This window comes from Leuciscus leuciscus (assembly GCF_965113295.1).
Source record: "Leuciscus leuciscus genome assembly, chromosome: 5".
Taxonomy (NCBI): Eukaryota; Metazoa; Chordata; class Actinopteri; order Cypriniformes; family Leuciscidae; genus Leuciscus; species Leuciscus leuciscus.
Genome location: NC_138729.1, coordinates 26,467,529 through 26,486,105, shown reverse-complemented (window position 1 = coordinate 26,486,105; position 18,577 = coordinate 26,467,529). Strand labels below are relative to the sequence as shown.

Here is an 18,577-nt window from a genome sequence, read left to right as displayed (position 1 = left end):
CTATATCCAGATGGTCCTGGTGGGGGAACAAAAAGTTCCCCTTGCCATAGGATCTCTCAATAGGCCGTCTAGACCAGCCTGAGCCCAGACAGATACAGCCTCCCATCAAATTAGCGTTTGTCAGATTTATGGTAATGGTCTGCAACAGCCTTCCCGTCGGTGACATCAAGATTTACAGCTGCGTACAACCCCCCCCCCCCCCCCCCCCCCACACACACACCTCCCCACACATTGGCCTTATGCAGACATAGGGGGCTACAGCCCAAAGAAATGGCCCATTAAAAGAGAGCTTTCTGGTGAAGCTGAGCCACCCAAGGTAGGTCAGAACAATGGCTGCACAGGGTTTGATAATCCCTTGTGATGAGGCTGAAGTGTTTGTGGTGCATGTGGAGCGCAGCTGGGGGGGGGGAGGCTGTCGTGGGCCATGACAGTAGTGACTACCGCTCCATTGTCTAGGGGTTTCTCCTTTTTTGGATGAAGGGCCACAGGGGCTAGGTTGAAGGCTTGAAGGGGATCTGAAGACGCCCATGTATGTAGGTTATTTGGGTTCTTTCATGTGGCCAACCACAAGTAACCTGATATCAACAAGAGGATCACCTACTGAGAAATATTTTGCCTGTCCTCAGTCCAAATGTTTTCCAGGGCTGTTTTTAACCGCTGTCGGAAGACTTGTGTTAGGAAAGGTCTTGACACTACATATGGCATGTGTATAATATAAATTATCCAGCTCCATTTTTGTTGTTGTTTTTAATTTTTGTTATTGATTGGGGTGGTTATGTAACACATGTCATTTTACTGTATTGTGTTCTTGCTTTTTAAGTATGCATTTGTTTAGGAACTTTGTTTCTTACATGTAAACTGCATAATAAAAAGCACACTGAGTTTAAGCAGAAAAGTTTTGTCAGAGTAGCGCTGCAAATGAAAGGAATGTTTTTATTAAGGAGAGAAAATGGATCTGGACACTGTGGGCTCGCAGTTATGCAGTTTCATGAAGCATTGTCCCAAAATGTGATGGAAACTATACGTACATGCCTTGGGTTCTCACTACGACAAAGTTAAGAAAGCATTGCTGTGTCTTTAACCTTTCATGTCGGTGAGGTATTCAATTCAGAACATATCATTAATGAGGTAAATTATGGTCAGTTTGTGATGAATAACGGCAGGGCTTGTCAGAGCCAAGTACATACAGTGGTAGCTAGGGGGAGTTGTAGCCCTACATAGTGAACATCAGCGAAGTGGTTCTTGAAGTGTAGAAGGTCTTTAGTGGCACAGGTTGCAAGTATGAAAACATACATTATCAGGCTAAACATGTTGCAAAGTACTACAAAAGACAATGTCAACAGAAATTATGAATTATTTTTGTTACACTCACAAAAATGTGCAAAAAAATTTATCTTTAAGTGGGCAACAGCTTGTCGCTGGGGCATTACCCTTAAAGGGACAACTTTGTACCCCACCTACCCCTGAATGGTTCATATTAATACTTTAGAATAGTAATACAGTATATGTACCCTTAAGATACTACTATGCACCTTATTTACCCCTACAAGTTTCACAATTGTCCCTTTAAGGTGACTGCCCCAGTGACAAGCAGTTGTACTCCTAAAAGTAAAAATTTTGGCACATTTATTTTTAAAAGTAATAATGTAGAACGACTTTCAGGAAGTAGGAAAGCTTTCTGTTTTCATACTTTTGATATAACTAAAATCTGTAATATGGGAAACATTGTCCATTTTTATTTTAAATAGCACAGCATACTTGATACTCTGAGTTTCAAAAGTAGTTGCCCTCCAGATTTACCCTACAGACACTGCAGTAAACTGCCTTTGATTGGTATGGAGACAGCAAGGTATGGCGTGGACACAACAGTCTCACTGGCAATTATTTTCCGCCTTCCTCCATATGTGGTGTGCCACTATACTGGCACAAACTCCTGCTCCACCATGGTCCGTATAACCGCTCCCCCCACCTCCGTCCCCGTGCTTGCCAACCCTCCGTAAGCCACAAACATTAACATTAAGAGTAAAGAGATGAATGAAGGTACCCCCCCATCACCCCAGACGGCCACGGACTCTCACTATGAGCTGGAGTGTAGTCAGAGCCGTGTTATGACTGGTGTGTGTTACACTGCTGCTCCATCTGGGCATTCATATAAAGTACTGTCAATTCAAAGGTCACCTCTGAGCCCTGCAGACAAGTGTTGTTAGCGGGTGTCTGGGCAAGGAAGGGTCGCCGGCTGGGATGATAGTGAGGTCTGTTTGGGAATGCCAGGCTCAGACTGGTCTGCGTGGGTCTGTGTCTGCGTCTGGTGTCGATCCCAACCGACCCTCCCCCACTTGCAAGCTCATTGGCCCTTACTGTAGTCTGTTTTGGACTCAATAAAAACAAACCTGACTGACCCCAAAACGCCCTGAAAATGCATCAACGTTGTAATTAATGCAGTAAATGCTATGCATAACTGCAGATTATGTGTACGTTTCAAAACTATTTGAGCACTTTTTGCAGTCTGAGAGACCCCAAGGCCCTTGTAATGCTTTACATTCATACTTTGACTTTTTATGGTCTTATCAGAATTGGTTATAAACCAAATTTTAACCTGATAACTCCTCCATAAAGTATTATTACTTTTGTTTGTGTTCCAGATATGAATCAGGAATAAATGCAATAGGCTAAATGTCACTTGCTAAGATTTTCTGATTCCTGTTAAAATGTTAAAATGCGAAGGGAAAATAAGAATAGTTTTATTATTTGTACATACAAAGCACTGGGGTCTCTTTTATGGAACCCTGTTACCAAGTAAAATATAAAAATGGTAATTGTGACTGTTTAAAAATAAGAACAAAACTGCAGATTAATTTTATTTTAATTATAATTTTTAAATTATTGTTTTTAAATACATTAGTGACAGTCACAAATAAAGTAGAAGAAATAATTTTGAAATATAAAGTCAATTCCGAGAAAGTAAATTCTGTGATATACGGTCACAATTACAAGATATGAGAGTCGCAACTAAAAGAATTATGAGAAATAGCCTACTCCATAATATAGAGAAATAAAGAAATAAAGAGAAATAAAGTCACCATTATGAGAAATAAATTCACAATTACTTTTACTCTGAAGTGAAAACAAGCTTCCGTATTTTTGGAACCAGACAGTGAGTCTCCACACATTATGAGGGTTGTGCTATTGGTGTTGCTTTTAGTTACCTTCATATTTCATAGTTACATTCATATGGCATTTAGCAAATTTTTCTTAAGGCAGCCTTTGGATGGCATTGTCATAGCATCTGAGTGAAATATGATGTCCTGAAGTGAGTGTGTGGACCTGCGCAAATTTTACTGCAATATTTTCCACTCTGCAGTGCTATTTTTATCAGATGTTGTTCATTATGGACTTGTCTTGGCATGACCTAAAGCTGCTTGGCTCTTTGCTGTGATCGATTATAGCTAGGCATTTTTATATTTGTTGGTCATTGCTGGCACAATTTTCTGCTAATAATTTTCCAATATGCCGTTACATCTAGAGCAGGTTACCTCCACACCTTAAATTAATAGCGAGATGGAATACGCTGATCAGGCAAAGAGGGGCTGGCTTCAGCGTGCCATCTATTGAATGCGGAGAGATGATCTATGTCTTCACTTCCAGAGTCACACCCTCCCGATCAGTGAAAGATGAACCTGATGCATGTGGCTTTGGAAAGCAGATTCATGTTGACTCAGGTTTGTGCTGAATTCAGTACCGCATCCCAAATGACATTCTCCATTCACATTTCACTTCGAAAGATGTGAAACATTACTGCTGGTAATACTAGTTATAGATATTCTCGTCATTAACAAGTCAGATGCACTTCATTCATTGTAGAACTCACAATGATAGGAAATATGAACCTTGTGTGGTTTACATTTGTGCTGTAGTCCAAGTCGATAGTTTTATGTAAAAAAAGATTAGGGATGCGTTAATATAGAAATTATGTCTGATACTGGTAAGCAGATCATTATTTTCACGTTATGGATGATACTGACAAAAGCCTGATATTGAAATTCTATATTATTTTGTCTAAATTATACATTGAAATCAAATAATTTGAATGGCTACAAATTAAAATAGGCATTACATTATAATGTACAGTATGAACAATAGGGGCCTAGATGTTCATTTTGAGATTTGAAAAAGATTACTTTTATTATTGGTTATTAAAATAATTATTTTTAAATGTTAAGTTCAAATGACATTTGGATGACGGCAAAGGTAATCTAAATGTAAAAATGGAAAATGTATATGTACAATCCAATATAAGTTGATATGTATCCAATAAATGAAAAATAAATAATAAAAGTTTGTTTCTAATATCAGTAACCAATATAGTATCGATTTATTGTGTATTCTTAGACAAGACCAATATTTAAGTTGTTATTTTCTAATAATCTTTCCCTTTGGTGCAGCTCTTAAATCAACGTTGTTTATTAAATTAATAACAATAATTTTCAATGTTATTGATATCCAACATTTTGTATAAAAAAAGATTGTGAAGATTCTTTAAAATGATTGTTGTTTTGTATTCCATGGTCCAAAATAACTACTGTTTTGTAATGATGTGAGGGTGATTAAATAACAGAATTGCCATTTTTAGCGTGCAGGAATGCAGCAATCCTTTGAGGTGCCAAAGTGTCACTGTCAAAGCCATGGCGATGGGCGATGCTTAGAGGTGCAGTTGGGGAAAACAGGATGGCATCGCTGCCTGACGCTCCAATGGCAGACGTCTGCTCTGTCTCCACACTCTCAGAGGGCAAATGAGTGAAATGTGAGCCCTGTCTGTCTGCGTGGTGCTTCCCTCGCTCTCGCCCCCTCATTTATTGGCTCTAAAAATACAAAGCTGTCATTTAAAATAGAGCAGACAAGTGAGCAACGGCTGGCCATCGCATGTCTGGGGGACAGACGGACCCTCAGACCCCCCTCCCCACCCAGCCAACAGTATCTCTATACAGTATGTGTCTGTAAGGATTAAGTCTTTCGCCAATAACCCTGCTGAGCGATCACTGTTGTCATTTACTGAGTGCAAAGCGTGTTACTTTTCTCATGATGGAAGTCAGACGACTGTTTTTCTTTATAGGACAGAGCAGACAGAGTCCCCTTCACTGAGCCGAGGGGTCCATTCAGGAGAAGTTGGCAGGCGGGGAGTTGTTTTTGCAGTGGCGTATTGTTCAGCGTTGCTTCCATAAGGGCTGAAGATTCAATATTGTTGCAATACTGAGTGGATTTGGCCCAGCTGTGTTCTCCTGTCTGCTGTGCTGGAGGATTCTAGCGCTGTCGTATCTTTGTTTTGGTGCCAGGACCTGGATCTCTGCCAGGCCTTTTAATTACATCAGCCGTTTGATGTCTTTGACATCTTTTTTTTTAAATAGAAAGCTGGGTGGAATAAGGGGGCCTGAGATAATTTTTTTATTTATTTATTTTTTTGCGCACCTTTTAGCGAAACATTTCATCTGAAAATGCGCCGCAGTCGTGTCACAGCTGTTGTCAGGCTGGAATATTTATACCTTTTAACGTCTTCATTTACATAAAAAGCAGTTAATCAGCTTTTACAACTGCCCCTACATCGGTGAGGTAATGTCTCGAAGCTCTCGAACAATTAAACGTGTCCAATATGAATGACTAGAGCCAAAAGAATCAATCAAGAGTTAGCATTTCTCAACATATAGAAACCTTTTTGGCAGCCTTAGTTTCAACCTGCCTTACTGGCACGAGAAAAATCCTGACCAAACAGTTGTTTGAAATGCGACTTCTCGGACACCTGGGAAATCTTTTATTTTGCTCTACTGCGACAACATGGGGCACTGAAGTGTGTGGCCCTGTGCTCCTGTGGGCCGCGGGGTCAAAGCTCCAGGACGTGCCTTCAGCAACTGATGTAAATTTATCATCCCATCTGAGCACTGTAAGTGAAGGTGGGGTGAATAGGGTAAATTCATCAGCCTCTTACAGAACCAGATGTCCAGGTTGCTGTGTGACAAAGCAGAAGCATGTGCGGCCGACCGACTATGTAGGACGGCCTCTCTGTGGCAGTTCCTGTGAAGGAGGGCCTGTGAAAGCAATTTAGGCTTTTTACTGATGGAAGAACACCAGAGCAAATGACACATTTGTTTGCCTACAAGCCTTTCCCTGTAAGGATTCAGGAAGAATTACATAATACATGAGTGAGCTGTAATGATAGAAGACTGGTCTCTGTGGCAGAATTTAGATGTTTTGGCCAACAACATTTTTGCTGTACACAAACTCATGCAGCAAAAGATTTTCAGATATATTTTAAATGTATTCCAAAATAGACAAAAATATTGCTCATTTTTTTAATAGGAATTTGCATGCATATAATTGATTTTGATCTTATATTTTGACATTTGTAATATACTTTCTATCTAAATATATTTATATAGTCCAGAATACATTTTAAATGTATTTTAAGTTTGGACATGTATTTTCTTGTCCCTTGATGTACATTTTGCTTTATTTTGGCATTAGGAGATTTAAAATAAATTTACTTTCAAATTGGACAAATATATTTCCTAAATCCACACTCTAATATTTATCATATATTTAAAATATAATTTGTCCAGATATAATTTTTCCTTATGGGAGTATAATTTGGCCTTGTGGGAATTCAGAAAATGTTTACGTTCACATTCCAAGTGAACATTCTTCTAAAGTAGTATTTTATTATTATGAAGTGTCTATTTAAAAAGAAACTGCTCTTCATAAAGAGACTGCAACGGGTATGTTTCCATGTGAAATGAATAAATCCAGAGGTCAACGCTAGAATCAAGTCCTGCCTAGGCTAGTTCTGTCCTGCTAATAAAAGATATCTCTTTTTAGTTCTGTATACTGATCTCTCCACACCGGCTTTAACTGTCCCATTCACGGTTCACACTGCATTTGCCTCCTAATGTCTCCCAGCAGGCCTCCAGTCAGAGACAGTGATTCATAAAGTGACTGGTCTGTCTGCTTCCATGAGGACACACGCTTTCAGAATCCTGCCTCTCTCTCTCTTTTCCACACCCTCCCCCTTAAACAGACACAGACTGCGTTAGACTGTCTTGTAACAATCTATTTTACATGTTAGGGCAAGCAAATTCTACAATAAAGCCTTCTCTATCAAGCAATAGGAAAGGAGGTCTCAGCCACATTAGTTCAGGAGTGTCAGTAAATCATCTAGTGTGTTTATATTCATGCTTTTGCACCAGTTATGCTTAATAACATCAACACAAGCTGTAAGGTAAACATCTTAAACATTATTCTTTTAAGGTAAAGGTCATAAATGGTTTAAGCAAAACCCAATTGGCCATCTGAGATTTTTGCCCATTACCACAATTTAGCTCCATATTTAAACACCTTTTCTGCCATTCTGGTGGCTTATTCAAAATGTGCATTCCTGTTTACAGAGGAAAAATTAATTTTTTAAAACTATATTTTAATAATTTCATCTAAAGCATGTTCTTCAGTAAACAGTGAAGGAGACTACAGTATCAGTGTAGTAAACAAGCACACTTACCTTTGAAAGGTGTAAACGTCAAAATAACTGGGACAGTCACAATTGTAAATAATTTTTGAAAAATGTGTTTTCACACAATTTATATATATTCACTTTTTAATGTGCATTTTCATATTCAAAGATTGCTAATCTGGACATTGGACAAGAGTTTAATGATAAAAATAATTTTAACTGCACAAAAATAATTATGTAAAAAAATTAAATAAGCAAAAATATATGCCTAAAATGTTTTCATGTCATCTTCATTTAACAAAAGGTTAGAAATATTCAAAAAGGTTAGTTTTAATAAAAACCCTGGGACATAAAAATGACCCGAGCTTAAAGGAACACCAGTAAACTCAGTCACTGACAAAGCAATAGCTGTGTGGTAAATTTCATGTGCCATTTTGTCAATTAAGTCATTTCATTGTGAGTTCTGGAGGTCTTCTCCAGATGTGTTGCTTTCAAATCACCACATTAGTTCATCTTTCTATGGTACTTCATTAGCATTTGTCAGCTTGTGTTCCTCAGTTTATTTTCAGACTCTATTTTGACAAACATGTGCTTAAATTGTTCATATTAGCCTTATCAGTACGCTTGTTAAAAGTGCACCTCTCATAGTCACTAACCATTTTTGTCTTTTCTGTGTTTTTGTATTATTAGTGTCTCCAGAAATTGTGCTGTAAGGCCCCCCCTCCAGCTAGACCAGAGTATGATGTAGTATGCATTGGACTGACCGGTGCCGGCAAGACCAGTCTGCTATCTCGCTTGTGCAATGAGATCAGTGATGGCACAATACCAACCACAGGTAATATAAAATTTCTCTGCAGCTTTGTACTGCAGCATTTTTTAAACCAACAAAACATGCTTTTCGATGGGACAAAAATAAGAAAGAATTACATATTTAGCCGTGAGACCTAAAAAGACTAAGCATTTACAAGTAATACAAGCCTCAGCTCCTGTTTCTCAAACAAATGTGACAAATCGTTCCAAACAATCGACTTAGCACACTATTTTTGCAGTGCATTTACCTAAACCTCCGCACTTATAATTGGTACATATATCATATCTTCGACACTATACTTTTTCAGTGCTTTGTAACGTCTGCAAAATCTCTTCATTTTCACCATGTGTGATTCAGCCTATTTGACCGCTGAAATATGTTTAACGTTATTGCTGCAGGTTACCTCAGAGCCTGCCTTTGAACACTACGTTACTTTACCAAAGAAAGAGCACAATTGCGGAGGAGCTCTTGGTGCATATTTGTATCTGTTTTTGAGAACATCTGGGTTTTGTCATGCAGACTTTCTTCCTTGTGAAAAGACTGTTGATTTCATTAGAGCTCTTGGCGACAGGCTGGTGTATTCATGAATATCTTCACCTCTCGAGATGGACGACATCACTTCTGTTTTTAACAACAACACAAATGGTTCTTTTTACATGAGAAGACACAATTGTGTCAGGCTTTCCTCGGCACGTCTTAACAGTCAGAGTGTGATGTATACAGTACGCTAGACTGTACACAAACCCAGAATGTGCATCCAATAATGATCGCCCTTTGTCTTTGGAGCGAACACACCTGTCTCTATCTGTCTAGTTAAGCAGTAATTACAATAGTGAAGTGTTATTTGGAAGCTCTTGTGGAAATATGGTTATGGTTAGATTAAGTCTAGCTATGGTCAGAGCCACTGGTCTGCACCAGCAGATCTAGATGGAGCTTCTCACCTGTTCATAGTGTATTTACTCTCATAGTGTATTTACTCTACAAGTAAGTGTATTTTCATGATAGCATAATTCTTAAGTGACTTTTGCAGTCTTTTGCTTTTTTTTTTGTGAATTTAAAAATAAAATGATCATTACATTCAATATAAGGGTCCTTAACTCAATTGGTTAGTGATCACATCGTTATACACATAGCGCAACTGATTGGTTGCTGTGGGATCAGTGTCCAATGAGCTTGCAACTCAACTTTCAAATACTTGGCATTGTTTGCTACTAGTAGTCTGCAGCACGCTTTCAGAATCCCTCCACCTTCCCCAACTCCACCTGTATAGATCTGCTACAGGGGTTATTTCATTATGTCATATGTGCACAGCAGCATGTCTGTGAATGTATTGGCTGTACTTGCTCTGCAGCAGCAGAAGCAGCAGCAATAATCAGCAGCAGCAATAATCAACCGCAGCAGCAGCAGCAGCATAGCAGATCTCTTCCGCCAAGACCAAATACATTACATTGCCATAACCATTACCATGCCAATCTCTCAGAGAGCTGTCATGACAGAACTATATTTGTTTTCATAGCCTTCAATATTAACATTGTTTTTAGGACATTATTGGGTAGGATGTGAAATAAAAGATTTTTCTTTTATCCAAACAGATAAATGTAGAAAATACCAAGATATATACCGTATATCGCCATTCAACCAAAAAATACAGAGATATGATTTTTTGGCCATATCGTCCAGCCCTAACTGTAAGACCTTACTCAAAAATGTCTCTGGTTATGACTGTAACCCTCATTCCCTGAGAAGGGAAAGAGATGCTGCGTCGAGAATCGTCACATTGGGGAACGCCTTGAGCGTGACGCATCTGAAGCCTGTATGGAACTAGTCCAGTCTCGACTGATGTTGCTTCATTACGGCACTCGTTACATCGCATGTGACGGTGATGCGGAAGCTATAAAGGGACGTCGGATCACAACAGCGCCAGCTTCTGATTGGTCGAAGCAAGTCGTTCTCAGGAGCGCAGGAAGTGTGGCCGAGGGATGCAGCGTCTCGTTCCCTTCTCAGGGAACGTGGGTTACAGTCGTAACCAGAGACGTTCCCTTTCGAGGGATCTCGGGCTGCGTCGAGAATCGACACATTGGGGAACTAAATGCCCACTGCGCCACACTGAGAATTACACGCCCTGGTGTGAAGCAATCTGGCACACTCAAGAAGAGAGAACTTGTGAACCTGGTGTAGAGGGCAGATCCAGACTGTAATGTCTTATGAAGGTTTGTAGGGAGGCCCAGCCAGCGGCATCACATACCTCTTGAAGGGAGACCCCTGCTAGCAGGGCTTTAGAAGAAGCCACTCCTCTAGTTGAGTGGGCTTTTATCAGAAGAGGCGAAGGCAAGTTGCGCGCCTCGTAAGCTGAGGAAATAGCCTCTACTATCCACCTGCTGATAGTTTGCTTGGAAGCAGGGGAAACCCTTCTTAGGTGACCCAAAACACACGAGCAGCTGGTCCGACTTCCTCCAGCCTGAGGAACTGTGTACCAGGCTTGTGCAAAATTCAGAATTTCAGAATTGGCCTCCATTCAATTCATGAATTGGAATTGGAATTGAATTTACTCCGCCCCACAGGACGTTGAATTGAATTGGAATTGGAATGACAGGAAGTGGAATTAAATTCATGGCAATTCAAAGAAATTCCACACAGTCACACAACAGAAAGAATTTGTTGAGTCTCGCATGCATTCAGTGTTAGGAAGGTTACTTTGGAAATGTTATTGCTTACTGCTATTAGTTACCCATTATAGATGTGGTTTGGATTACTTTATTTGGATAACTTTATCAATGCAAAGCAATTTCGTTTTAAGTCGATTAGTAACTAATGGAATTAAACATTTTACCTCAGTAATACAACTAAATACAATTACATTAATTTTGTAATTTAATAACAGAAATTTCATTTCACGTAACTATTTACTCCTCAACCCTGCATACATTTTGTTCTAAAATAGATATTTCTAAAATAGATCAAATTCTTGAAATAAATGACCCCCTCAGTGTTGTTTACTTCGTTTTGTTCCAATGTAATTTTCATTTCAAAGTAATCACACAAACACAAAGTTGTTGTAAATGCAGTTATCATTTATTCCAATGCAAAAAATTACTGAGCAACACTGTTGCATCTAATTCTCAATAGCTCCTCAAATGTTTTTTCATTGAGTCTGCACCGTTCTAGTCTGAATATCTTTCCTGCAACACTAAAGATTCTCTCAACAGGTGCAGAGTGAAGTTGTAAGGGACTTCTGAAACTTAAGTCCAGTGTTTCCCATCAAATTGTGCTTTCAAACAAATGTTCACCTCAAATTGTTTAGCAACCATTTTAAATACTTGGTTAAAGTAAAGCATTCTGGGAAATGGAGTCATGTTCCATCATGTTCCACAAAATTACAATTACAATAAATCAAACTTAATTATTTGTTCTGTGACTAGAGCTTTTAACATTCATTGCTGGGGGAAAACTTATCCTTTTAATGTAATCTATACAAGTAGTTCAAACTTATATAATTTATAATGCAATCATATCTGACATATACTGTAAAGCTTCATTGTTAAACACTTCACTTAAAATATGTATATGAATTTCTTTGAATTTTTATTGAAATGCAATTCTGCTTCCTTTAATTCAAATTCGAATTGTAATTCTAGATCCTGTTTTTGACATCAATTCAATTCAAATTCAAGAATTGAATTGGAATTAAGGAGTCATTCTCAATTAAATTCTGAATTGTGCACAAGCCTGCTGTGTACGTAGACCTCCAGAGCTTGGACCGGGCATAACAGATGTAATCTAGTTTGATCATCTGACACATGCGGTGGAGGATGAAATGCCTGTAGGATTATAGACCGTGCCACATTTGTTGGCACCTTAGGCACATTGCCGGGTCTAGGGTGGAGAATAGCTCTCACTCTGCCAGGAGCGAACTTGAGGCAAGAGGGCGCAACATATAGCGCCTGCAGGTCCCCAACACTTGGATGTATTAGCCAGCAGGAAAGCTACTTTTAAGGATAAAAATTTCTCAGACACCTCGTCCAAAGGTTCGAAGGGTGCCAGGGATAACCCTTCAAGAACCACTGCCAGGTCACATGGGGACCCTGGACTGGACGACAGGCATCCTCCTAGCTCCACGAAGGAAACGTACTATAAGTGGGTGTCTCCCCAAGGTGCCCACCCTTAGAGGTGTGTGGAAGTCAGCTATAGCCACCACATAGACCTTAAGCGTGGATGGGGAGAGCCCGTCAGAGAAGCGACTCTGGAGGAACTTCAGCACTGAAGCCGCTGGGCAGTTAACTGGATCTAACTGATGTTCTTTGCACCAGAAGTTGAATATATTCCATTTTAATGCATATAGTTTCCTCGTGGAGGGGGCTCTAGAGTTTAGGATGGTCTCAACAACCTCAGTTGCTTACGAGTTGGTCCCCCTCAGAGGCCAGACCCACAGCTTCCACAGCTCTGGCCGAGGGTGATGTATTGTGCCTCCGGCCTGAGAAAGAAGGTCCCTCCTGATCGGGATTTGCTACGGAGGGCCTGCTAGAAGAGCTATAATGTCCGAAAACCATATGGGGCTACTAGGAGCAAGCTGATCCCGTGCAGCCGGACCCTCTCTAGAACCCCTGGGAGCAGAGCGACGAGGGAAATGCGTACAGACGTTGCCTCAGCCACGCCTGCACCATGGCATCCAGTCCCAAGGGAGCTGGATGCGTGAGAGAAAACCAGAGCGGACAGTGAGTATTCTCGTGAGAGGCGAACAGATCCACTTCCGCCTGACCGAACTCCCTCCATATCAGCTCCACCGTCTCGGGGTGCAGTCTCCATTCCCTGGGCCTCAGCCCCTGCCTCGACAGGATGTCTGCTCCCACATTTTTGTCCCCGGGAATAAACATTGCTCTGATTGAGAATAGTTTGCCCTGGGACCACTGAAGAACCTGATGTGCCAGTCTGCACTGATCTCAGGCCCCCTGTCGACTTGTATATGAGACCCCCGACGTATTGTCTGTTCGCACTAGAACATGATGGCCTCTGAGGTCTGGAAGGAAATGTCTGAAAGCCAGAAATACTGCCAACATATCCAGGCAATTGATGTGCCACGAAAGATAGTGGTCCTTCCAAAGACCCCTGGTATAGCGGCCCTCCACGACCGCTCCCCAGCCTGTGAGGGACGCATCCGTGATCACTATTTTTCTCTGACACAGTGCTCCCAGCACAGGGCCCTGGGACAGAAACCATGTTTTCTTCCACATGACCAAAGAACGAAGGCATCTGCACGTTACTTTGATCGTGCAAAATGGGTTTCCCCTCGAGGAAATCCCTCTGGTCCTGAGCCACCACTGCAGGGCCTTCGTATACAGCAGGCCAAAATGTATCACGTTGGACGCTGCTGCCAAAAGACCCAGAACCCTATGAAAATGTTTGACAGTGATGGCCTGGCCTAGCTTGATACTCGTGACTGTGGTCAAGATGGTGTTTATACAAGCAGGAAACAACTGTGCCTGCATCGTAACTGAATCCCACACTACCCAGGAATATCACTCCTGGTAGAGGAATTAGTGAACTCAACCCAAAGCACCTCAGATGGTTCAGAACAACATCTCGATGTTGAACCGCCATCTCCTCTGACTGCCAGAATGAGCCAGTCGTCAATGTAGTTGCGAATGCCCTGAAGTCTCAGTGGAGCTCTCCTTCTGGAACGACGGCGGGGGATTAATTGTTTGAATGCGGCTGACTATCGCTTCGCGTCTCCTTGGTAACACTGAGAGAAGTCAGCCACTCGACACAGTTCTTTAATATGGTCGAGGGTGACCTCCCCGCTGTCGTCCACCTCTTTGAGGAGATCGGCCTGGTATGCCTGCAAAATCCCCATCGTATGCAGGCATGCACCAGCCCGACCTGCCGCCATACAGTGGGGAGAACAAGTATTTGATACACTGCCGATTTTGCAGGTTTTCCCACTTACAAAACATGTAGAAGTCTGTCATTTTTATCATAGGTACTCTTCAACTGTGAGTGGCGGAATCTAAAACAAAAATCCAGAAAATCACATTGTATGATTTTTAAGTAATTAATTTGCATTTTATTGCATGACATAAGTATTTGATACATCAGAAAAGCAGATCTTAATATTTGGTACAGAAACCTTTGTTTGCAATTACAGAGATCATACGTTTCCTGTAGTTCTTGACCAGGTTTGCACACACTGCAGCAGGGATTTTGGCCCACTCCTCCATACAGACCTTCTCCAGATCCTTCAGGTTTCGGGGCTGTCGCTGGGCAATACGGACTTTCAGCTGTATTTCAAGATCTCGCGATACATGGCCCCATCCATCCTCCCCTCAATATGGTGCAGTCGTCCTGTCCCCTTTGCAGAAAAACATCCCCAAAGAATGATGTTTCCACCTCCATGCTTCACGGTTGGGATGGTGTTCTTGGGGTTGTACTCATCCTTCTTCTTCCTCCAAACACGGCGAGTGGAGTTTAAACCAAAAAGCTCTATTTTTGTCTCATCAGACCACATGACCTTCTCCCATTCCTCCTCTGGATCATCCAGATGGTCATTGGCAAACTTCAGACGGGCCTGGACATGCGCTGGCATTAGCAGGGGGACCTTTTCGTTGTTGCCTTCTCGCCAAGCTGCTTGCCTATTGTCCTGTAGCCCATCCCAGCCTTGTGCAGGTCTACAATTTTATCCCTGTCCTTACACAGCTCTCTGGTCTTGGCCATTTTGGAGAGGCTGGAGTCTGTTTGATGGAGTGTGTGGACAGGTGTCTTTTTTAAAGGTAACGAGTTCAAACAGGTGCAGTTAATACAGGTAATGAGTGGAAAACAGGAGGGCTTCTTAAAGAAAAACTAACAGGTCTGTGAGAGCCGGAATTCTTACTGGTTGGTAGGTGATCAAATACTTGTCTCATGCAATAAAATGCAAATTAATTATTTAAAAATCATACAATGTGATTTTTTGGATTTTTGTTTTAGATTTCCGTCTCTCACAGTTGAAGTGTACCTATGATAAAAATTACAGACCTCTACATGCTTTGTAAGCAGGAAATCCTGCAAAATCAGCAGTGTATCAAATACTTGTTCTCCCCACTGTATATGCTTTCCCCACCAAGGCTGATGTAGTATGGCAGGGCTTGGAGGGGAGCGCTGGAGCTCTCAGGGACGATGTAGCGTCGGGCGAGAGATATGATGCTAACGTTTCTTCGACCCGCGGCATCGTCCCATAGCCCTTCTCTTTCGAGCCCACGATGGATGAATATATATGAATAGTGGGGCTCGATAGACGGGACGAGAAGGGCTTATTCCACGATCTCGACACCTCTGTGTGGAGATCGTAAAAAAATGGCTCCGGCGCTAAGGCTGTGACTGTGCTTGCAGGAAGCGCTCATCTAGTTTGGTTTCATCTAGTTTGGTTTTCTGCTGGCCAATCGATATTTAATTTGGCCACTGCCCTGGTTACAACCTCCAACAGCTCCTCGAAGGCATGAGAATTGGGTGGCGAATCCTCATATTCTCCTGCCTCAATGCTCAAAATATCTAACTTCTCGGAGCCAGATAATTCGAGCATCGGGTCCTCGTCACGGGCGGAAGAAGCCGCAGAGCGGGCTTCCGACCCGTGTGCAGGACCAATGGAGCTGGCTGCTGAATGCTGAGAAAGGGCCGAAGCCATCTCAACATCATCTGCCAGCTCCATTTGCGATCCCCATGTGTGCAGGCGCTGCGCTGCCTCGACAGACGCGGGACCTGACCCATGGGGAGCGCGAGCCTGGCCTGATTCATTGAACAGGCTCAGGCAGGAGTGGAGCATTCTCAGGGGCATTAGATCACAGTTGCCCGTGCATGCTCCACTCCCAGACAAACAACACGGAGCGAGTGTGTGTTAGCCTCGCTCAAACAGCGTGGGCAAGGGGACGCACACTGCCTGAATTGTTTCTCCTTACCCGCCATTATTTTTCTTTTCTTTTTCTTTTTCTTGAAGTGAGTATGTTAGACAGACACCACCAAATGAGACAAAACAGTCACACAGAACGCTTGCTGAAGACCAGAAAGCTGACGCTGTTGTGATCCGGCGTCCCTTTACATTTACATTTACATTTACATTTATTCATTTAGCTGACGCTTTTATCCGAAGCGACTTACAATTGCTATATATGTCAGAGGTCGCACGCCTCTGGAGTAACTAGGGGTTAAGTGTCTTGCTCAGGGACACATTGGTGTCTCACAGTGGATTCAAACCCGGGTCTCTCACACCAAAGGCATGTGTCTTATCCATTGCGCCACCACCACCCCTATACAGCTTCTGCATCACCTGACATGCGACGTCACAAGTGACGTAATGACGCAACACCAATCGAGATTGGACTAGTTCCATACAGGCTTAAGACGCGCCACGCTGAAGGCGTTCCCCAATGTGTCGATTCCCTCGAAAGGGAACTTAAATCAATGTTTATTTCATTTGTGTCTCTGCTCTTTTTTTTTTATTTGTGCTATTGCTTGCAATTTTTTTATTAGTTCTTATTGTATTGCTGACTGTTCACTTGTCTTTAATAATGTTTGAACTTAGTTAGGCTAGTAATTTTTGATTTGGGAATGTAAATGTAAAATTTATTTTGAAGTTTGTGCATATTTTGAAATCATGTTTTCTTCCACAGGTTTCAGCATCAAGGCAGTGCCATTCAAAAATGCGATACTGAATGTGAAGGAACTAGGAGGTAATACAAAAAAAATTGACTAAGATTTATCATCTCCTCTCCAAGTATTGGAGAATAGACTGTTGCCATGCTAATCCAGTAGTCTCAGGGACAGAACTCTTAGTTTAGCCACCTGCACTCTTAAGAAGGGGTGCTTACCTCAGTGTCCCCTACCTAGGGGTGTAATAGTTCAAATTTCTCACGGTTCGGTTTGTATCACGGTTTTAGGTACACGTTTTCGGAACGGTTCGGTATGTGCTATGTTCAGGGAAAAAAGGACTACTGTCAAATAAAAATAGCCTAAAGAAAATAAGAACAAATAATCTAACTAGAAGCATCAGCACAAATAAATACAATAAAGCAAAGATACAAATAAATAAACAGTTCTTTTCAGGTAGGTCTAACATTCGTTTTCAGGTACAGAAATTGAATATAGATGTAAAATATCAAATACATTTCATATTTGACTATAAATTAAAGATTAATCCTTATTAAAGTTTCAAAAGCTATTCAATCAAGAGCTGTGAGTGATTTCCTTGTATTTTGTTTGATGGGGATATTTGGGGATATTTAATTTAATTAATCAATCAACAATACTATTGATCAGCATTACCAAACGTGGACGTTTTCCACTAGAAACAAACATTGATGTATTATTTTAATTTAAATACTGTGAAGCTGCTTTGATACAATCTGTATTGTGAAAAGCACTATATAAATAAACTTGACTTGACTTTACTTGACTTGATTACCATTAAAAACACAGACAGCAGGAATATTAGGCTGCTGTCCCTTCAAGATATAATGCACAGATCCAAAATACTGATACTGTTACATATACGTTGTCTTTCTCGACTGTTTAAGTTCACTTGAAGCATAACAGACTATGTCTGCTTGGATACTCATCAAGACGGGCATGTTGACATAATTTTTGTGTGAATTTGTCCGTTCAAGCGCAAGACTTGAAAGAGAACTCAATATTTGCACGGTGTCTGAGACGTGTGCGTGCTTTGGATGAGTGCACACACAATGGCAACGTGTGCAGTTCAGGTCTCACTTGTGTTCGCGCACTATGAACACCCGGGTGATGACTGCGTAAATGATTATAGATGCGTTATCAGATTTGAGATGAACTGAGGTGCAAATGCGTGGAGAACAGTGCGATTCGATTTTTTTTTTTTTACAGAGAACCATTTCATTACTACTCCTACCTCCCAGTAAAAATTTTATTTTAAAAACTTAATTCAAGATATATTCTATACAAAAAAGAAAATTCCACAAATCTATTTTTTAAATGCATCTTATTAAACTTGTGAATGATTCATCCCTGCATGGTTAATTTAATAAAAGTTTTTATTTGACGTTGTGATTTTTATTCAAAATGTCATAATTTGATCTAGTGAAACGACACACTTCTTTCTGATGATGTATACAGTCTTTTTCCAAGCTTGCATTCATCTGCCTCCATTTTTGAGTGCAACACTCACATCTAAAATTCCAGTCAACAACCAATAGGCAGAAACAAGCCCCGCCCAATATTTACACTCAAATGTACATCACAATATGAAAGAAAAGATCTTTCACTACTTCCATTTCATTGTG

General features: G+C 41.0%; 1 protein-coding gene across 2 annotated transcripts in view; it reads left to right on the top strand.

Annotated features, from left to right (window-relative positions):
• Positions 1-18,577, top strand: part of arl15a (ADP-ribosylation factor-like 15a) — a 184,587-nt gene that overhangs the window by 43,031 nt on the left and 122,979 nt on the right. The window contains exons 1-3 of one of the 2 annotated variants that reach the window (XM_082168801.1): positions 3,645-3,719; positions 8,183-8,327; positions 16,937-16,996. In XM_082168801.1, coding sequence (XP_082024927.1) covers positions 3,672-3,719; positions 8,183-8,327; positions 16,937-16,996 — 253 coding nt within the window. In that variant the 5' untranslated portion in view covers positions 3,645-3,671. Of the gene's footprint in view, positions 1-3,644; positions 3,720-8,182; positions 8,328-16,936; positions 16,997-18,577 lie in introns of those variants that run through there. The other variant, XM_082168800.1, reaches the window with a different exon arrangement.